Source organism: Talpa europaea (genome assembly GCF_964194135.1).
Source record: "Talpa europaea genome assembly, chromosome: 12".
NCBI lineage: Eukaryota > Metazoa > Chordata > Mammalia > Eulipotyphla > Talpidae > Talpa > Talpa europaea.
In genome coordinates, this window is record NC_140079.1 from 83,708,710 (window position 1) to 83,730,914 (window position 22,205).

At 50.8% G+C, this 22,205-nt stretch overlaps 2 protein-coding genes across 2 annotated transcripts; both read right to left on the reverse strand.

The window, feature by feature from the left end:
- Positions 1 to 5,862: 5,862 nt before the first annotated feature.
- ZNF853 (zinc finger protein 853) lies at positions 5,863 to 10,480 on the reverse strand (the record flags this gene model as incomplete). The annotated part of the gene is made up of 2 exons (XM_084250176.1): positions 10,366 to 10,480; positions 5,863 to 8,165 (listed from the first exon to the last, which is right to left on the reverse strand). The coding sequence occupies exons 1-2, from the start codon at positions 10,448 to 10,450 to the stop codon at positions 5,863 to 5,865; spliced, it is 2,388 nt and encodes a 795-aa protein (XP_084106302.1). The 5' UTR covers positions 10,451 to 10,480.
- An 11,185-nt stretch (positions 10,481 to 21,665) lies between these two features.
- LOC311181741 (protein transport protein Sec61 subunit alpha-like) lies at positions 21,666 to 21,893 on the reverse strand (the record flags this gene model as incomplete). Its single annotated transcript, XM_084250177.1, has 1 exon — positions 21,666 to 21,893. The coding sequence occupies one exon, from the start codon at positions 21,891 to 21,893 to the stop codon at positions 21,666 to 21,668; it is 228 nt and encodes a 75-aa protein (XP_084106303.1).
- Positions 21,894 to 22,205: the final 312 nt, after the last annotated feature.

Below are 22,205 nucleotides of genomic sequence, written 5' to 3' on the forward strand. Positions count from 1 at the left end.
GACTTCTTGGTTTAAGAATCACTGATTCTGGGCCTCCCTAGTGGCGCAAGGGGTTAAGCACCACACTATGAAGCAATCCACAGCCTGATCCCTGGCTGGCCAGGGAGCAACCCACATGGTGCAGCAGACCTCTCCTGTCTCGCCTGCCGCTCCCCTCAGCAGTGTATTTCAGTCAATCTGCCTGTTCTGTTCCCCACTCTGTCTGTGGTGAATCCTCTCACTTCTTCCCCGCATCTCTGGCCTGTACCCCAGCTCTTGTATGCATAAATAAATAAATCTTTAAAAAAAAAAAAAGAATCACTGATTCCACACAATCCTGACATCCTCCCGAGCAGGGTCCCCATCGCCGGCACCCTGCCTAGCTCTGCCCCTCTTCCCACCCCCTGCCTCCAGACCCGCTCACCATTCCTGACCTTATCAGGCTGTTCTCGGACTCTGCTCCTTTGCATATAATGTGGCATCTGTCTGGGATGTCTCCCCCACCTGCTCCTCCAGTTCTCACCTTGCAAACACTCCCTGCCCCAGCAAAACTCCTATGACAACTCTCACCCGTGCCCCACAGCCCATCCATTATATGACCATGTATCTGTGTCTGCCTCTTCCACTGGGCTGTGACCTCTTTAGCCAATGCCCTTCAACACCAAGGGCCACCTGTCTGTACCTGAACAAATTTGGGCTCTCTACCTCTCACTCACCATCCCCAAGACAAGGCCTTCACCTTCTATAAAAGAGAAAGCTCAGTTTTTCCTTCATGTCAGGAAAAACCCCAGTTCTTCCCTACCATGTGTTTCCTCAACCTCTGCGGAAAAATTCACTTCCTGTCACCAAATGCATGGAGGGTGTCCTCCGCCCCAAGCTGTTCTCTGACACCAGCTGAGTGTCTTACAATTTGCCTTGATCCTGATACTATCTACCCAGCCTGCCCCCCACCACACACAGGCGATGTCATCACCTGTCCTTCTGATCAGCTGGCAGTAGATGGGAGGGTCCAGTTGGGCCCCTTCTCTGGTTCAGTTCTCTTGCTAGCATGGCTTACAACTGATTTCCAATTTCTTCAAGGATATGGTACAGACACCGATGAGCAAACCTGGGGAAGAGGTCAGGGAGGGTCCCAAGCACAGGAGCTTCTGTCCCTATGGGGTTGGGGATATGTCCCCCAACACTGAGAATCAGTTCACCAGCCTGGTGCTCCATGGCTCTGTGATTGGGATTTTATGGAGGCTTCCTCATACAGGCATGATTAATTATTAACTCTACTCCCAGCCCCTCTCCCTTCTCCGGAGAAGTTAGGGTGGGGGAAGTGGGGTTGAAAATTCCAAGCTTGTAATCAGAGCTTGGGTACAGGCCAGAGATGCGGGGGGTGAGAGGATTCACCAGAGACAGAGTGGGAAACAGAACAGGCAGACTGACTGAAATACACTGCTGAGGGGAGCAGCGGGAGAGACAGGAGAGGTCTGCTGCCCTGTGTGGGTCAGCTCCCTGGCCACTGAGAATCAAACTCATGCTACAGTGGCTGTGGATAGCTTCATTGTGCTGAGTCTTAACCCCTTACACCACCAGGGAGGCCCTGCAATCATGACTTTCTATCAGGGAAGCCAACGTTGCATTGAAAGTCACCACTTGGCCTTTTTTTGAGGGGATTGGAGAAATAAAGTCAAGCAATACCTGAGTTGGCTGCCCACTTATTTTGCCCCTGGAAACACCATGGTCTGAGAGCTGTCACCATAGACGCCCTCAGGTCTGGGCCTTCTGGGGCCATTCCAACCTTACTGCACAATTCTGTAATGTGTCCACCTTTCCTGATGTTAAGTGCCACATCAGCCACTGCACTGACATAAGAGAGTCCATCTCCATGACAGCGCCGATAATGTCAGCCCCAGCTACGGAAAACAGCCTCTACTGAGCAGCACAGTGAGGTCAGTGCCCCCTCACCAGCAAATTCTATCTCCTTAGTGGAGGGAGTGCCTTTTGGGCTCTTCTAAGAGTAACAGGTTCTTTAGGATAAAACTGACTGTTTCCTCCAAAATTCAGTACTCTACCAAGGCATTCCTGAAGACTCCAGCTCATTTAATGTGGGCCATGGTCATGCCCAAGTTTCTCCACAGAGCATTAGGACTGATTCCAGGTGCCACTGCCAGAGCATGACATGGTGGGACACAGGGGAACCCCTCTGGAGCTATAAAGTCTCCCTTTCCTTGCCCATTTCCCACCCATGCAAGCCACTCACCCTCCAGATCCACTCCTGGGCATGCACTCCTGTTCCTGCCTGTGCATATCAGCCAGGACTTGCCACTCCTTTGGCAAAGACTCCTGCCCCTCCCTTAGCAGAAACTGCGCTGGCCCCATTTGGCCAGGGTTGTGACTCTGTCACAGGACCGGTGACTGGCAAGGTGGGAGCAGATTGCAGGAGAGTGAGTGGTGGTCTTGAAAGACATCTGCTCAATTAGATCTCTGCATGGTCTTTGGGGGTCATAGCTGATATTTTTAGTAAGGGAAATTAGATCACTTCTGCAGGCCCAGAGGGTCGGAGGTATTCTTAAGTACAGCAGGTCCATGAATAATGGTGTTCTGTTATAAAGTTGAAAAAAAATAATGGGCTCCTGGCCGGGGCCACTGTCTGGGTGGAGTATGCACATTCTCCCCATGTCTGCCTGGGTTTCCCTCAGGGACTCTGGTCTCCTCCCACATCTCCAAAAATGTGCATTCGAGGTCCCCATTGGAGTGTGGGTGTGTGATGTGCTCTGTGATGGAAAAGCATCTTGTCAAGGGTAGGTCCTGCCTTGACCCCTGAGCTCAAGGAGAGACTCTGGCCCTGGCCTAGAATAAGTGGGTTGGAAAATGAATGAATACAAATGACTGTTGAATGAATACAAATGACTGTTGAATATTGGAAGTGTTTGGAATCTTTAGACATTTAGTGGTTTTTGTGACCAGAAATAGCCATAGCAACTTAACTTGATATCAGTTAATCTTTGGTAACTGGTTTCATTATGTCATTTCACGTACAGTCAGTTTTCAAGAAACTTTCAATGACGTCAAGTGAGCACTTACTGTCCATTGCTCAAATACCCCCAGTCCAAGTCAGAAGTACCCACTCCTTCCACATCAGGTCCTGACATGGGCATAGTGCAGCCTTCTCTGAAGTCCTACGGTTCTTGCATCAAACTCTATGCCTGGTCTTAATATTGGCATGTGACCTCTGCACGGAGGTCCCTCTTGCTTTAACAGTGGGTCAGAATGTCTCATTTCCCCCCATCATGACATTAACTGTTCAGCAACACCAACTAATTCCACAGACCTTGTAGTAACCATTGCTCCCACATATCTCAAGTGCTTTAAGGTACTGCAGGAGCTGGGGTATCTCTTCTCACCTGGTGGTATCTCATCCTGGCCATCAATACAACAGCCAGAAGTCACAACTTGCCACCTCCAAGGGGACCCTGTAAAGAGGCCAGATGTCCAAACCCAAAATACACTTCCTAAGATCACTGCCAGCACCATCCTTAGGGCAGGATTCCAAGCAGACCTTGAAACCGGGATTTACGTTTCAGTGATATATTAAGGCCATGCTCTGAGGGCTATCAGAGAAAGGGAAGTGGGACAAAAAGGAATGATGCAGGGGAACTCCCTGGTGGAGCAAGGGGTTAAGACGCAATCTATGAAGCTGTCTGCAGCCACTGCAGCACGAATTCAATCCCCAGCCAGGGAGCTACGCACATGGCGCAGCAGACCTCTCCTGTCTTGCCCGCTGCTCCCCTCAGCAGTGTGTTTCAGTCAATCTGCCTGTTCTGTTACCCACTCTGACTCTGGTGAATCTCTCACCCCCTCCCCACAACTCTGGTTGTACCCCAGTTCTTGTATACATAAATAAATAAATCTTTAAAAAAAAAAAAAAAAAGGAACAATGCAGTCTCAAGTAAAACCTGCAGAGGGTGCTTCAAAGGGCTCTTGCAAGCACACTCTAGGGTGTGATTGAAGCCGTTGAGCTGTCTGGATGTCAAGCCCCCAAGCAGAAGAACTTGACTTGCAGGTTCCTCCCAAAGCATTCTCTCAAGGGCCGAGAGCCACCATGGGGGAGGCAATCATTGGGCACCCAGGTCTCTGCACAAGTGGTCAGGGGCTCCAGCAGCCCCAGCGCCCTCCACATAGGACAGAAGGACACAAGAATGGTTGGTAAACAGGAATCTGAGAACATCTGGCTGATTGGATCTTAGAATCAAGGCCTCTCAGGGCTGGGAGGGTCCCCCATGCCCATGACTTCCTCCAAGTGACCATCCGACCAGGGCCAACGAACCACCATCACAGAACTCCAGTGTGCTGTTGGGCCAAACTGCCCCTAAGCTTGTGCTTAGGAGATGCCCAAACTGGCCTCCTCAACTTCCGTGCTATGGCCCCCACCTCTCCCAGAGGGCCAAGGGCCTGAAGCTGGGATGAAGGGCCTGGGGTGGAGGAGCCCTGGACAGGGGCCTGAAAATCAGTCCCTCGTGTGTAGAGCAACCAGGAAAACATTCCATAGAAATGAAGTCCCACAAAACCCAGAGGAGAAAACACAGAACCATGTATTTCTTCATTTTAATTTATTTTTTCATTTTTAGTTTCCCACTTACCAACACACTGATACAAGGTAGCAGGCTGTGTTAGTAAAGGAGAACCAGGGAGGGCAGGGTGTTAGCAGCCACTCGTGGGGAGGCTGGAGCAGGAAGCATTTGGGGACCAGAGATGGCAGGCAGCCTCCTCTAGTGCCCTGTGTCACCATGGGCCTCAGGGATGGCTGCTGCTCTTAAGGACCCCCAGGCGATTCTGTAAACGTGGTAAAAAGAGCATTTCTGTTGCTCCCAACCCCAGCACTCTCCCTTTGACCCCCTGCAGTGAGGAAGGTCTGCTCAGGCCAGCCCCTGCCTGGCATGGCCCAGAATCCTGCCCTTGGGTTTTAAGACTCCAGCCCCAGAGCCTGGCCCCTGGGCAATCTGAGAAGTCTTGAGCTGGTGGAGCCCAGAGAGGGCAGGACCCGGCCAGGCAACTCTTTCAGGAGCCACTCCTTCCAACCAAGGCGAGCACTCCCCAAATGCCCTCCGCTTCAGCCACAGGCTTCCATTCAAGAGGACGTTTAAGGGGTCGCTGTGGACAAGGACCGTGGCAGCCAAGAGATCCAGCGCCTACCTCAGACGTTGGGGGTGCCGGGACTGCCCTGGAGGGAAGGTTGTACCTTCCACGCAGAGCAGAAGCATTTGCACATTGACCCATGGAAACTGATCTGTGTTTATGAACACAAATATTTAATCAGGATAGCATCCATCCTGATGAATTTTCATCCTAGAAAGTATTTTCAAGGCAAATGCCACTGAGGACAATTTAATGCCTTGATCAGTTTTCTCCATAGTGCAGATAAATTTATTTCCTTGAAATAATTTTCACCAGGATCAAATCCTTTCGATGTGTGTCTTACCACATATATTTGATTCCCTGGCTGGTGCTTGATCCGTGCCAGATGCTACTGCTTGTCAGTATAGCACATCTGTCAGCACAGTCTTCTTCTGTGGTTCTCAGTTTCTAGTGAGTCCAGTTTTCCCGGGGAAAGCGGTGACTGCCCTGTCACCCGCGGCCTCCAGCACCAGATTCTCACCACGTGCCGTTTCTAGTGTTTCTAGCGCCGTGCAAGGGATGTGCTGCTGCAGCCACAACGGCTTTCCTCCGCGAAGCGCTTCCACGGGGAATTTGGGGTTCCCGGCTCCTCCGGGAGGAGGCTGGAAGTCTTTTCCAGCGGCATTCCAGGGTGTCTGGAGAGACCTCGGAATGGGGTCCAGACATCCTCCCTAGCAGGTCTCCCCTGAGGCAGCGCTCTGCCCCGCTCAGTGCCCTGGGTCACGGGGCCTGCTCGGCGCGCGGGGGCCCGCCGGCGGAGCGCGCGCTGCGGAGCAGCCCCAGGCCCCGGGAGCGGCCGGCGCCGTGCAGCTGGCGCTCGTGGCGGCGGATCTGCACCTTGTGGCGGAAGCGCTCGCCGCAGTCCTCGCAGACGTAGGGCCGCTCGCCCGAGTGTGTGCGCCGGTGGCGCAGCAGGTTGGAGGAGACGCTGAAGCGCTTGCCGCAGTCGCCGCAGGCGTAGGGCCGCTCGCCGGTGTGCGTGCGCTGGTGCTGCACGAGCGCCGAGCTCTCGCTGAAGCGCTTGGAGCAGTAGGAGCAGGCGTAGGGCTTCTCGCCCGTGTGGATGCGCTGGTGCGTCACCAGGTTGGAGTGCTGGGAGAAGCCTTTGCCACACTCGCTGCAGCGGTGCGGCCGCTCGCCCGTGTGCGTGGCCTGGTGCCGCACCAGGTCCGTGCTGCGGCTGAAGCCCTTGCCACACTCCCCACAGATGGTTGGTCGGTCCCGGGCACGTCGCCGCCGCCGCTGCCGGGCCGGCGTCAGGGCCGCGCTGCCCGCGGGGCCTGGGATGGCCATCACCGCAGGCGTGGTCACGGCTGGGAGCACCATGAGCTCCTGCACCACCACGTAGCCCGGTGGGGCCACCACAACAGTGGCCGGAGCCCCGGGTACCGAGGCCCCGTCACCTCCTGAGGCGGGCACGAGCTCCAGCTGCAGTTCGGGCTGCACAGGGGTGAGCTCCAGTTGCACCTCCTGCTGCTGGGCCCCCAGCTCCACCGGGGTCAGCTCCAGCTGCACCTCTTGCTGCTCCAGCTGCTGCTGCTCCAGCTGCTGCTGCTGCTGCTCCAACTGCTGTTCCAGCTGCTGCAGTTCCTCCTGAAGTTTGAGCTGGAGCTGCCGCTGCTCCTGTTGTCTCTCTAGCTCCTGTTGCCTCTCCAGCGCCAGCCGCTGCTGCTCCAGTTCCTGCTCTGACCCCAGATCCACTGGCATGAGCTCCAGCTCCACTTCTTCCTCCTCCTCTGGCTGCTGCTGTTGCAACTGTTCTTGCTGTTGCTGCAAAAGCTGTTGCTGCTGTAACTGTTGCTGCTGCAACAGCTGCTGCTGTAACTGTTCCTGCTGCTGCTGCAAGAGCTGCTGCTGTTGTAACTGTTGCTGCTGTAACAGCTGCTGCTGTAACTGCTCCTGCTGCAACAGCTGCTGCTGCTGTAACTGTTGCTGCTGCAACAGCTGCTGCTGTAACTGTTCTTGCTGCTGTTGTTGCAATAGTTGCTGCTGCTGTAACTGTTCTTGCTGCAGATGCTGCTGTAATTGTTCTTGTTGCTGTTGCCGCAACAGTTGCTGCAACTGTTCCTGTTGTTGCTGCTGCTGCTGCTGTGACTGATCCTTCTGTTGCTGTTGCTGCTGTAGCTGTTGTTGCTGCTGTTGCTGCTGTAACTGTGCCTGTTGTAGCTGCTGTTCTTGCTGTAGCTGCTGCTGCTGTAACTGTGCTTGCTGTAACTGTTCCTGCTGTAGCTGCTGCTGCTGTAACTGTGCTTGCTGTAACTGTTCCTGCTGTAGCTGCTGCTGCTGCAATTGTTCCTGCTGCAGCTGCTGTAACTGTTCCTGCTGTAGCTGCTTTTGTTGTAGCTGTTCTTGCTGTAGATGCTGCTGCTGTAACTGTTCTTGCTGTAGTTGTTTCTGTTGTAACTGCTGCTGCAACTGTTCCTGCTGCAGCTGCTGCTCCTGTAACTGTTCCTGCTGCTCCTGTAACTGTTCCTGCTGTTTCTGTATCTGTTCCTGATGCAGCTGCTGCTTTAATTGTTCTTGTTGTTGTAATAGCTGCTGTTTTTGTAACTGTTGCTGCTGTAACTGTTCTTGCTGCAGCTGTTGTGGCTGAAGCTGTTTCTCCTCTAATTGCTCCTGCTGCAACAGTTTCTGCTGCTGCAATTGCTGCTGTGGTTGTAACTGTTCCTGCTGTTGCATCAGCTGAGGTTGTGATTTTGATTGCATTTGTTGTAGGGGCTGTTGATTTTCCTGTAGCTCCTGTAGTTGTGGAAGTAGCTTTTCTTGCCCATCTTGCTGCTGCAGCAATTCTGGGCGATGTTCTACTAGCTGGTTTTGTGGCTGCTGCTGTTGCAGCTGCTCCTGCTGTGGTTGTTGATACAGCTCTGGCTGCTGTTCCTGCATTCGCAACTCCTGCTGTCCCAGCTGTGCTTCCTTGGTAGTGTCACTGGCCACTTTGGGGGTTGAGATTGCTGGCTGTGGTGGGCTGCTGCTCCTCTCTTGAGCCTCTTCTTCCTCCTGACTCTCATTCCCACCACTGCCACCTGTTTTGGAAATGGCAAGGAACCAGGAGAGAAAGATCTACATGCAGCTCTCTAATCCAGACTTCCCCCCTCACCCTGTTCCAAGTGCAGTCACACTATGGTATACTACTGAGCTCCCATCAGGGACCCAAAGCACTGACTCGAGACAGTGGCAGCATGGTGAAAATGGAAATACTGAGAGGTGTGGGGCTGGCTTACAAATGTGCCCAAAGGACTGCTAGTCATAGCACTCAGGACCCCAGTTTCCAGTCACTCCTCAGGCTTTCCTCCACACACAGACCTCATGCTTGGATCTTGGCATAGGTGCCTGACACATTTCCTGATCAGTCCCTGTACTTAGTGGGAACCATCCAGTGGAAATCAGCAAACCAGCCATTCCAAAGGCTAAGCTGCAAGCCCATGCTGAACTCTGACCTCAATTCAGGTCATACTTTAAATAAATGAAACTAGCCTTCTCTGTAAATAGTGAAAAATTTCTGTAAAGCTACCTAGAATCATTTCCATAGCAGTTTCTAAAAGCTACCAAAGTGTCAAAGAGAATGCAAGGTTTTGGTGCACCTCAACTCCACCAGTTAGCAACTGCCCAACCTCCTGCAGCCTCTAAGCTGTCCCTGTCTGTGAAACAACTTAATGATACCCAAAATGCCAGTTTAAAACAGGAAAGGTACTGCCATACTCCCTGGGACCTGGCAGATGTTTGAAAGAATCCCTCTCCATGTAGGTTCAGAATTAGTTGGCAAACTAACAAATGATTTGGAAATACCAAGGATATAATCAGCTTCATTTAAAACAACCTAAAGACTGGAGGTATTTTTTAAGTATTCTGTAATGGAGAGGATTAACTTGCAGCCCCAAGTCAACATTATTTAACTCCAGTTTCCCCATCTGCAAAGGGAGATAAATAGTTTTTAGGGATGTTGGGAGAATAAGGAGGAACAATGTCCAGCCCCAGTATTAGGCAAGGCATAGAGTAAGCCCTGCAAAAAGGAACTGTTCCATTCCTACCTTTCACTTTCCACACACTATCCACACACGCAGATTCCCATTTTAAGTGTTACTATTGTATTCTCAGGAAATCCTAATTCTTTATATGTGTGATTGATCCTAAGAGACTTTCTCAATTTCCAAGACTGATTTCAACACCTGTTTTATGTGGTATGATTTTTTCAGTTTTGTAATGGAAAATAGTAGTGGTCTGATTTATAAAATTTGCTTTCGGCCTCTTTTCCAGGAATACATTGATTTAATAAAACCAAGAAATGTCTCATAAATAATTTCTTTATAGGAAACTAGTCTTAAGAACCTTTTCTTAGGCTAATGGATCAGTGAATACATGTTTCCTACACACTCATGCCAGCTGGGAGTATTCAGGTGGTGGGTGACGACTGCCATGAAAACCTGTACAGCCAATTGGTCTAGGTCTCAGACACACTTTTTTCCCCAGTCACCTCTGGGAGTGGCAGGGACACGTCACACATCTGTGTGTGGGCATCCTCTCATTTCTAGCCCTGTTCGATCACCTAGCCACTCCTGACTTCCTGCAGCAATTTCAGTATTTTTAATAATAATGTTTTAATAAATGTATCATTAAATGTCACCTGTGATGTATATCCCCACAAAATTTTAGTCAGTGAAATTTACAAGTTCACACATCCCCATCCCGGCCCTCCAGTTTCCTTTCTCCTTTTCATGCTCTGCTTGACTGTTTCAGCCCCTCACTCAGCACCCTGAAAGCACAGATGGGAAACACAGCTCCCATGAGTGAGACCCACCATAGTGTGGGTCCCAAAGAGAGAGGGGGTGTTTTAGAATGTTCTATAGGACTACATTTGCCCCTTTGCAAAAAGGGAGAAAGATGGATGGAAGCAGAGGTAGAGGAAAAGTGGATAAAGTCAGAGACCCTCAGGGCCAATGCATGAGGGTGGGTGGAGCACTGAGCTCCGTAGCCCTTGGGTTCCATCTGGGCACTGAAGTTCTAAGGCAGGGACAGGTGGGAAGACAGTTGAGGCTGCTGAAGTTGGCTGTTTTGGGGGGCCCAGTCTGCCTTCCACACCAGAAATAGCCAGATGAGTGCCCTTCCAGACAGCAAGTTGTCTGCCACCCTCCAAGTCCTTCTTTGCTGTGCCTGGCCTGGGACTCCATCAAAGGATCCTCCCTGGGGACCTGGCTTAGGAGCTGATCACCCACCCCAGCCCCTCACCTGAGAGGGTATCAGGCCCTGGGCCCCCATCTTCAAGACACCGAAGCTCCAGCACGAAGGTCTGCGTTGCTGGCCCCAGTTCCATCCTGGCAGTCACACCGAGATCCTGAGTAGCCAGCTGCGCTGAGAGGAAGGAAGGTGGCTGTCCAGATAGGTGGGAGTGCTGCGAGTCCCCCAGCCCCAAGGCACTGACTGCCCAGAGCCTGCTCCCTCTGCCTAGGGTCCTCCAGGGTGGCAGCTCCACCCCTGCTGCCACAGTGCCACAGCTGGGAAGGGAACAGTAAGGCCAGCTCCCTGAACCCACGTCCCAGGACACAGATGGTGCCCACATTCATGACCCCACATTTAGCCCCATGCCACAGCCTGTACAGCTGCTCCTCGCTGAGAGACGGCTGTGGGCCAGAGACCCTCACTAGAATGGGAGCTGCAGTCGCTGGGGGGCACATATTTAAGGAGCTTGTTCATATCACGCTTCTTCTGCCTCCTTAAAGATACTGACAAATAAGTCCACCTCCCTGGTCTCTTGCCTCCCAGACTACTCTGGGCAGGGGGAGGGGTGGGTTTGTCCAGCCCGCCAGACTACCAGCACACTGTTGGGTCCAGGCAAGGTGAGTCCAGGTGCCACCTCAGCTCCTTGGGAATGCAGGATTCCAAGGCACCACAACCCAGGAAGCAGCTCTGTCTCTGGCGCTCATAAGGCTGGAAGGACCCCCCCTCCCTCCTGCGCTTGTCCACCCCGGGCCCCTGCAGAGGTGTCCCCACAACCAGTCCTCCGCTCCTCCTAACAGGATGAGTCCAGCTCCCTCTAGCCTTTCAAAATCCAGCCCAAAACCTCTCAAGAGACGTTCCTGGCTTGCGCAGCTCCCAGACCCACTGGGCCTTACCTGGTACAGCATTTCCTGCTCCTCAGGGCAGCCTCCGCACTAGGGGAGGTGTGGTCAGCACGGGCTGGAAGGTGAAGGCCAAGGCGTTCAGCCGGCTCCTTCCTGGGGCGCCTCCATCCAGCAGTAGTTGGGGAGGCGCTGGGCCAGCCGGAGGCCTTTCTGGGCACTCGGGAGGGTCTGCGCTGTGAGGGCTGTGGCGGTCGCCCTGGCCCAAAAGAAGGGGCAGCGCGGAGACCAAGAGCAGAAGTTGCTGCGCCCCAGCGGGCGCTGCGGTGCAGGGCGCGGGAGCAGGCGAAGCCGGAGTCAGCGCCGGGCTCGGGGCTGGCCGAGCGGGACCATGTCCAGGGGGCGGCCCCGGGCGGGGTCGCCGGGTCTGCGGTCGGCGGGGGCTGGCGCCCGCGGTGTCGCTCAGCCCGGGTCCGGCCGGGGTCCGCCGGCGGCCACAGGTGCCCGGAGCGGGCGGGCGGCCGGGGCCCGGGCCGGGGCGCGCGGGCGGGGGGCGGGCGCCGCGGCCGGACCGGGGTCCTGGATCGCTCGCCCGCCCGCCCGAGCGTGCGTCCGGCCGGCCGTGCGTCCGTGCGGGCAGCGGACCGGGCCGGGGGCGGGGGCGGCGGGGGCCGGCACAGGAAGTCCCCCCGGCATCTGCATCCTGTCCCCCGCCCGCCGCCCGCCGCGCCCCCGCGCCCCGGCCCCCGCCGCCGACACCGCCGCCGCCGCTCTAGGCCGCGGCGAGCTCGGTGGGCTTAACCCTTCCCCGCCCGGCGCTCACCGGCGGCGGGGGACGCGCGGGGACCCGCGGGGGCGAGCGACCCGCGCGCAGACGCATCCCGGGGCGCGCGCAGGGCTCGGCGACCGCGGCTGCACCCGCGCAGCGGAGCCTCCCGGCCCCGGCCCGGCCGCGCTGAGGGGCAGGCACGGCCTGGGGGCGCTCCCGGTCCGGGTACAAATTATGGCCAATTAGCACTCAATTAGAGGGCGCCCAGTCATTGAGGAGGCCTCCTCCTGCCCCGCAGACCCTAAAGAGGCCTCCCCTTGCAGCCACAGGTTGGACCCCTGCTCCGGGGCCCCTGGGGTGGCGGGCGCGGCGGGAGAAGGCGCTGGAGTGGAGGCCAGTCGGGGCGGTGAGCTGAGACCGAAGAGGTTCCGATGGGGCTGTCAGGGTCACCCCCATTAGCTGGCAGTGCGAGGCTCATCCCGCTTCAGCCCTCTTACTCGCTCCTGCGTGCACAGGGCAGTGGGCAGACCGCCCACGCTCCTCCAGGACCCTGCCCCTACGCCAAGCTGTTTCATGCCAGGGTCAGGGGCCTCCTTCTTGGAAAGGCCTTACCTGACCAGCTCAATACCTCATCACTTTGCTGAGTGTTGTCAGAGCAGACCAGTCCGGTCTGAAGAGCTCACATGAAAATTGGGATCCTCGAATTCTCTTAACAGCTGGTGTTGGAGACGTGCTCCTGGGTGGAGTGTGGGAAGCCCCACTGGAGCAGACGCAGCCCCTTTCCCGCCTTCCCATCTCCAAGCTCCGGTGCTGCCGGATATGCAGCCCTTGTTGCATTTTAGATCCTTCCACAGGCACTGAAAACTGGGCCTTCCCCTAGGGCTCTTGCCTGAAAAGCCTGCACTCTGGCAGCCTCCCCCAGAGAGGAGTTGGCCTGCAGAACAGAAGGCCACGTCTCCCTCATCCAGGGGGCAAGTGTCGCTTTGGAGGTAACGAGTCTGGGCTTATAGGGACGGACCCCATTCCAGTCAGATGACTTGAGGTGAAAGTATTGCCCCTTTTCCTAGGATGGGGACCGCTCCTGCTAGCCAGACAGCCTTATGTATAGCTGCACCCCCTGGTGCCCCAGGCAGGTGAGTTCCCTTCCCTGGGCAGGCGAGGAGCTGAGCTGTCTCTGCTGCCCTCTGCCTCCCAGGAGACATCTTCCAGAGGGGTGCAGAGAGTGGGCTCTCTCCTTGAATCTTTAACCTCCCCCTTGCTGTGTCTTTCCCACTGCATTTGCTCATCCTCACAGCTCTCACATTTAAAAACATGCATCTCTACTTCTCTCCTGCCCTAGGTGACCAGGTTTCCTGGAAAGAAGCCCAAAACAGTGTCCATATCTCCTTCTGCCTCCCTCCTTCCCCTCTCCAACCTGACCTGTGCCCCACCACCCCACCCAGAGAGCTGGCTCTAACTTCACCAGTGAGCCCCACGTCACAAATGTCATCTTATTCCATCTCTAGGCAGCTTGGAACACTTCTTCAGTGGCTGCCAAGAGAGAAGACTTTGTTTCCCTGCCTCTCCCTCTGCCCACCCCCGTCCCTTGCAGGCTCTGCGTCCTTCGCCAGACCCCTGGCGCCTCTTCACGCAATGAAAAGGGCAGTAGGGTGGAAGTGCCAGTCTCCTCAAAGCTCCAGTCTTGTCCCAAAGAGTATTTCTCCTGCCCAGACCTGAGCACTTCACCAGCAGTCACCTCTTTTCTTCTTTAAATTTTTTAGCAACAGTCTCTCCCCACTTCCCACTCCACCCCCATTTCTTTTGGTATTTGTTGACATACTTGAAAATAATGTGCTTAAAATGCGGTTACTTGATTTTTCCATTTCAGGGGTTTAACTCTTGTTTGCTAACAAGGGTTTCTTTGCTTATTTGCAGGTGATGTGTCCACTCTTCCCTCCTCAGTTGCTTGTGCAGTGTATTGGGTAGTTAGGATGACTGTTTAGTCAGGTGTTTCTTAAAGATGTGTACATCTTCGGTTAAGCACCATGGGGGCTGCAGTGCTCTGTCATGCTAGGCCTGCATCCTGAGCCCCCGTTGTCAGGGATAGAGCAAGGGCCTTGGGGTGAAATCAAGAAGCTGTCACTAGAAGGAAAGAAAGAACGAGATTTTGGGTGAAAACAAGAGATGCATCATAACTAGAATATATTGCTATTTATTTATAATGTATTTACATAGCTGATCACAATATACACATTGACTTGTAACAATTTGCTTTTTATAACTAAATATATTTCAGACATCTTTCCATATAGAACAAAAAAAATCTACCAAATTAGAAAAAATCCCCCCTCACCTCCAATTGCAAGGATACACTTAATTTGTAAAGCCCATCCCCTACTGATGAATCACTAAGCTGTTTCTTGTATTTTGCTACTGCAAACATGCTCATACAGAAAACGCAATTGATCTGTGTGGCTCTCTGTGGGCTCTGTCCCGGTAGTGGAATCGCTGGTGAAAGGATACAGTTTTAAGTTCTGATGGGTTCTGCAGGACAAGGTGATACCAATTTAAATCTTCACCAGCTAAGGAGGCCAGTGTTTTTCCTCACCACTCTTATATCAAGGATATCTTTAGATCTTTTTTTTTTTTAAAGATTTATTTATTTATGCATACAAGAACTGGGGTGCAGGCCAGAAGTGGGGAGTGAGAGGATTCACCAGAGACAGAGCGGGGAGCAGAACAGGCAGACTGACCGAAGTACACTGCTGAGGGGAGCAGCAGGCAAGACAGGAGAGTTCTACTGCACCATGTGGGTTGCTCCCTGGCCGGGGATTGAACTCGTGGCTGTGGACAGGCTGTGGACAGCTTCATAGGTTGCGTCTTAACCCTTTGCGCCACCAGGGAGGCCCAGGGATATCTTTAGTTCTAAATTTCAAAAATACCCAGTTAAAACTGTTATCCCATTTCACCGGAAGTGTAAGGGTAGGATATTTTAGGATTGGTTTATTTAGTGGCCCAAGGATACCTCAGCGACCAGCTTCCCAAGACGATGCCAAAATACCCAGTGACTCAGAATAGAGACAGTGTGTCCAGCATTAAAACAGCATGTCCCTACTTCTGGTACCTTTGGCTAGAAAACATTCCAGGAAGCCATCTTCTCAGACTCGCCCCACGTTGGCCAGAATCACATCTGGCCAAAATATGATAAAATCTCCTTGTAATAAATCAGTGGTCTAGTGAGTAGACCACCCTTACCCATTATGGAACCAAATTCTCTCTCTTTTTTTTTTTTAAAGATTTATTTATTTATTTACACAAGCACTGGGTACAGTCAGAAGCACGAGAGGGTGAGAGAATTCACCAGAGCCAGAGCGGGGAGCAGAGCAGGCAGAAGGACCGAAGTACACTGCTGAGGGGAGCAGCGGGCGGCAGGAGAGGTCTACGCACCATGTGGGACCCTCCTCCAGTGGCCGGGGAGCAGCCGAGGATCAAACCAGCGCTGCAAAAGCTGCGGGCAGCTTTGCAACCCAGCGCTCAACCGCTGCGCCACCAGGGAGGCCCTATGGAACCAAATTCTGACCAGAGTGTGGAAGACAGACTGTTTCATACGGATCCCAGTTCACTCCATGGTTGGGGCTGAACCTCCTGGGGCAGTTTCCAAATCTTACTCACCCCAAATGAAACTTTATCAAGAAAAGGAAGAAGGATGGCAGGTAGGAGATGGCCAGTAATTCTGCCACATTCACTGGTAAAAACCACCAAAAAAATTGTAACAACAGCCAATGTGTTAGGCAAGATTATCTCATCATTTTAATTTGCTTTCTAAAAATTCCTTAGTGATATCAAGTCTTTTAAGTTGAAGAAGCATTTCTCTCTCATATATACTTAGTCTTCACCAATCTTGGCTCTCAACTCCCAAAACTCTTGGCATTCCCTAAGATTGAGGGTGTAAACACAGGGTCTTTTCTTTCGTGAATCAGAAACAATTAAGGATGGGGGATGGGTGCCTGGAGAACCAACCTCATATTTACAGGGTTGGTTGGAGGAAGAGGAGAGAGACTGGAGATCGAGTTGAGTCGCCAATGGTCAATGATTTAATCGATACTGTCTGTATAAGGCAACCTCCATAAAACCCAAAGAGGACAGGATCTGGAGAACTTCTGTGAGGAGAGTGGCACACCTGAGAAGGCCTGAGCCTCCCAGCTTTTTCGTCATTCCTTGCTCTGTGCATCTCTTCCTTCTGGTTTTTCCTGAATAAAATCTCCTTGTAATAAATCAGTAGTCTAACGAGTAGATGGATTTCTTGAGTTCTGAGACCTGCTTTAGCAAATAATGTCAACCTGAAAAGCCAGTGGGTCGGAAGCCCAGGGAATGGGGGTGGGGGTGGGCTTGTGGTGGCATCTGATGCAGATGGGGCAGTTTTGAGAGAATGAGTCCTTCGTCTGCAGCATCTGATGCTCCCTCTGGGTAGATAGCGTCAGAACTGAGTTGAAGCTCAGGTACCCTCCAGGTGTATAAGAATTGCTTACTAGTGTGAGGGAGCCACCCCCCCAACCATGAAACTGGTCTCAGGACACTAATTTCATCTTCATTTCTATTTCTAGTTCCCCTATTTCCTTACTTCTGCAAAAGATAACACACTATCAACACTTTTCTGGGCCTTGATTTTTCTTTTTACTTAACACTAAATTCTGGCAGTCATTCCATAGCAGAGTAAGAATATCTTTTTTTTTTCCTTCTTAAACAGTGGCATAATAAATAGTCTGCCATGTGGATAAAACATCTGTTGAGAGACTGGTGGGAAGTTTTTAATCTTTTGCTTTTACACATAAAGCTGCAATAAAAAAAGCCTAGGATATATATTATTTTGTATTTTTTTTTAAACTTTTTTTTTTATAGAGGCATGTTTTTATTTATTTATTTGTTTGTTTGTTTGTTTGTTTTGTTTATACATGCACTGGGTACAGTCAGAAGCACGGGAGGGTGAGAGAATTCACCAGAGCCAGAGCGGGGAGCAGAGCAGGCAGAAGGACTGAAGTACACTGCTGAGGGGAGCAGCGGGCGGCAGGAGAGGTCTGCGCGCCATGTGGGACCCTCCTCTGGTGGCCAGGGAGCAGCCGGGGATCGAACCGGCGCCGCAAAGGCTGCGGGCAGCTTCGCAACCCAGCGCTCAACCGGGGAGGCCCTTATTTTGTATTTTTGTCATTGGCTCTTTAGGGTACATTTCTAGAAGTCAATTGTTAGGTCAAAGGGCAAATGCATATGCAATTTTGCTAAATATTGCCCAATTTTTTCCCCAAGAGGTTGTTCCAGTTTGCATCTCTGCCAGTTTCATTGAATTAAGCAAGTGAATCTCCTTTTCATTTCTAGAAGTTTTCTCTGCCTCTTTTTAAAATCTGCTAGGCCATTCATCATTTTTTCCCCCCGGAGGATGGTTTCACACATGTCTTTTATGCCTTTAAACAAAGGGGGCATACGGGCTTATGGTCTAGTCCTAACAATCTGACACTGGGAGACTTTGTGAAGCTGTGCTGGGGGTGGTTCCATCTGTTGCATTTATTTTTCACTGTTGACTGGTTGTTGTCCTTGAGTAATCGGGTGTGTTCTCTTTGAGGGCTAGGAGGAATGATTTTCCTCCAGAGCATGTGCATTGCTCCTGCCAGGCACCTGTGAGAATGAGCTACAAGGCTAGGAACTTCCATGAACTGAGGTCACAGAGGGGGTGGCCTGGGGTAATTGTCCACTGGAATGAGAAACAACCCAGTCCCTCACTTCTCAGAAACAAGGCTTCCCCACCCCCACCCAAGTTTGTGTTCAGTGCCAGAACTACCTTCCCTGCAGTCTTCTGTGCTCAGGGACAATGTAGCACTTGGGGTTCCAGCTGATGGTGAGAGGCCTCCTCCTCAATCCCTTGAGGCCCTCAGAGCAGTAGTGCCTTAGTGCACCTTACCTGCCTGTGGGTTATTGGGTTGATCTGAAAAATCTGGCCCATCATTCCCCAGAAACACAAGTTCTAATAAAAATTTCTTTAAGTAACATGTGAATTATTATCCTTATAAAAAAGTTTAATATGCACGATTGTATACATGCCAATCCTCTTCCTCATGTCAAGCACTAATTCAAGTCTTGGTACCTGTTTTACTGTAACTCAGTATGTCTTCAAAATTTTAAATCAAAATCCAAACTTTAAAACTACACAGATTAGACAACTCTCTTTTCTATTATCCCATTTCCAACACCCTCCCAGAGTTTTCCATTTTCAGTTAGATGTATATAATTTTAAACACATTTGCACACACATCCACGTACCTGTAGAAGAGATGTATCAGCTTGTCTGTTTGGCCCTTTACATGTGGTATTATTCTTCAAAATGCTATGGTAGGGGGGCCTCCCTGGTGGCACAAGGGGTTAAGACACAACCTATGAAGATAACCTCAGCCACTGCAGCATAAGCTCAATCCCTGGCCAGAGAGCAACCCACATGGTGCAGCAGACCTCTCCTGACTCACCCGCTGCTCCCCTCAGCAGTGTATTTCAGTCAGTCTGCCTGTTCTGTTCCCCACTCTGTCTCTGGTGAATCCTCTCACCACCCCCACACCTCTGGCCAGTAACCCCAGTTCTTGTATGCATAAATAAATAAATCTTTGGGGAAAAAATGCTATGGGGGCTTTCACTTAGTAATATTTCTTGAGGTTCTTTCCATGTCTGCAGCCTAAGGGGCAAAAATAGAAAGCCTCTAAGGTCAAATCTGGCTAATGAATATATTAAGGTTCACCCAAGTAATGTTGTGGGGTTTGGGGGTAAGTAGAATAACATACAGAAAAATGCATGTCACGTACAACTTGAATTTTCACAAACTGCATATTTCTGTGTAACCAGCACTGACAGCCTCTTTTAGACACCACACATCCTCCACCACCATCTTCACTTGTAACACTGTCAATTAGTTTTCATATGTGGGCTTTATTTTTTTAATTAGGAAAATATAATGAAGGCCTCCCTGGTGGTGCAAGGGGTTAAGGCACAACTTATAAAGCTATCCACAGCCACTACAGCATGAGTTCGATCCCTGGCTAGGGAGCTACCCACATGGCGCAGCAGACCTCTCCTGACTCAACCTGCTGCTTCCCTCAGCAGTGTATTTCAGTCAGTCTGCCTGTTCTGTTTCCCACTCTGTTTCTGGTGAATCCTCTTACCCCCCGCATCTCTGGCCTGTACCCCAGTTCTTGTATGCAAAAATAATATATATTTTTTTTTAAAAAAGAAAATATGTAAAAATCTTATCTCTATCTCCTTTGGTAAACTCAGAAGTCCTGGCAATACTCATCCTGGTCCATGGGTCCAGCTTGGCATCCATCAGCTCTAAGTGTTCTCAACTTTAGCACACCCCACTCCTAATTCCAAAGGCCCCACCAGCTGACATTACCTGCCTAGTCACTAGGGGCATCGGTGCTCACGACTCTCAGTTGGTAGTCCTGTTTGGATGACTGGTCAAGTTGTATTTGAATTTCCCTCATTAAAAAATTACTGCATGGGGCCTCCCCGGTGGCGCAACGGTTGAGCACTGGGTTGAGAAGCTTCCCGCGGCCTCTGCAGCGCCGGTTTGATCCCCGGCTGCTCCCCGGCCACCGGAGGAGGGTCCCACATGGCGCGCAGACCTCTCCTGCTGCCCGCTGCTCCCCTCAGCAGTGTACTTCGGTCCTTCTGCCTGCTCTGCTCCCCGCTCTGGCTCTGGTGAATCCTCTCACCCTCCTGCGCTTCTGACTGTACCCAGTGCTTGTATAAACAAAAACAAACAAACAAACAAATAAATAAAATATGCCTCTATACAAAATTAAAAATAATACTAATAAATAAATAAATAAATAAAAGGGAAAAGTTTAAAAAAAATAAAAAATAAATAAAAAATTACTGCATGGTGGCGCAGGGGTTAAAGACACAGCACTATCAAGCTATTGGCAACCACAGCAACATGAGTTTGACCCCTGGCCAGGGAGCTGACCCACATGGTGCAGCAGACCTCTCCTGTCTCACCTGCTGCTCTCCTCAGCAGCGTATTTCAGTAGATCTGCCTGCTGTTCTGCTCCCCACTCTGGTGAATCCTTTCACCTCCCATACCTCTGGCCTACACCTCAGCTCTTGTATGCATAAATAAAATTAAATTTTTTTTTAAGATTTATTTATTTATTTTATACAAGAACCAGGGTACAGGCCAGATGTGCGGGAGGGTGAGAAGATTTACCAGAGACAGAGAGGGGAACAGAACAGGCTGTTCTGACGAAATACACTGCTGAGGGGAGTAGCGGGCGCAACAGGAGAGGTCTGCTGCGCCATGTGGGACTCTCACCGGCCAGCGGGGATCAAACTGGCGCTGCAGAGGCTTCGGACAGCTTCACATCGCGGGGCTGAACCGCCTGCGCCACCAGGGGAGGCCCTAAAAATAAATCTTAAAAAACCTGCATTCAGCATTTCCATATAGATGTGTGTATATGTGTATATTGAGATAAATCTCCATATGTATATAGCTATATCTCCAATTGAAAACATGTCCACACAAAAACCTGTACACTGATGTCCACAGTAGCAATATTTGTAAGTCAAAAGGCTCAAATGCCCATGAATGGAGAAACAGATAAACAAAATGTGCTTCATGCATACAATGGAATATAATTCAGACATAGAAAGAGATGAAGCTTTGACCCACATTACAGCACAGATGAACCTTGAAAACACCGTATATACTCCATGGTAGAAGCCAGTGGCCAAGGGCCATATGCAGAGTGCTTCCATGTCTATGAATGTTTGAAAAGATGAACCCTAGAGACAGACAGTAAATTAGTGGTTGGGGGACCGAGGAGCAGGGTAGTGACTGCTAATGGAGATGGGTTTTCCTTTGGGAGATGATGAAATGTTCTAATGTAGTTGTGACAGTTGTACAACTCTGTAAATATACTAAAAACCAGTGAATTGCATTTTTTTCTTTAAAGATTTATTCATGCATACAAGAACTAGTGTGTAGGCCAGAGGTGCAGGGGGTGGGAAGATTCACCAGAGACAGAGTGGGGGCAGAACAGACATATCTACTGAAATACACTGCTGAGGGGAGCAGCAGGCAAGATAGGAGAGGTCTGCTGCGCCATGTGAGTAGCTCCCTGGCCGGAGATCTAATTCATGCCTCAATGGCTGGTGGTACCCTTGATAACACTGAGACTTTAACCCCTGAGCAAGAGGCCCCAAATTGCACGCTTTCAATGAGTGAGCTGGGTATATGAATTCTCTCTCTATAAAGCTATCACTTAAACAAATGATACTGCTGTGAATTCCTTTGACTTTCTGGAATTGCTGGGTTAGAGAGTCACTTTATCTCCTAATTTCTCTGGAGTATGATCATCTCCCCACAACCGTAGCAGGTATGCTTCTGATTTTGCCAACCTGATAGGTAAGTGAAAAAAAATGGCATCTCATTTTAATTTACATTTCTCTGGTTACTAGCTTTGGAATCGTTCCGTATTTATTGGCCACTTCTGTTTTCTTTTGTGAATTTTGTTTTTTAATTGGAATGTCTCTTGATTGATCTGTAGTTTTTTTATATAAAACTTTAATTGAAAAAAAGTACATAGATTTGCATGTATAATGATGTATGCAGAGAAGAGGTCTTAATTCATCAACGAATTATCTTTCCAGAAGTTACTCCTGAGAAGAAAGACTTCATTTTCAGCTCTCTATAAATCTCTGTTGGATGCAAGAATAACTCTCATCCAGTAGAAAGGATCTGCAGAATCTGATGACATGATTCCAAATAGCGGTATGTGACAACATACTAAGAAAATGAAGAGAGTTATAGCAGTCCATAGTACCTTCTCTCTAAACTGGATCTTCCTTTCAGGTTTCTGAATTTCCGGTAAAACTGCACAGAAAGATTTGATAACTTCTAAAAATTTGATGCCCATGGCGGTGGCTGAGCAGCCCGTCGGGGCACAGCAGCCTCAGTGCTGCCTTCGTTAGGGTCCTGCTGCTGGGGCCTCTGCGCCCGCTCCCGACTCGCTCCAGCCAGCCCCGCCTGATCTGTAGTTTTTACACATTCTGTATACTTTGTTTTCTGTTACCAACATTTTCTCATATCAATTTTTAACATATGTAAACCTCTTAAGAGGACCTGGTACACAATTACTGGCTGGAGCTATTATTAATAAGAAAAAAGGCAAGAATGGGGGAAGGTGTGAGCCATCCACCTGCATCTATGTTTAATAGGTTGACTCAAT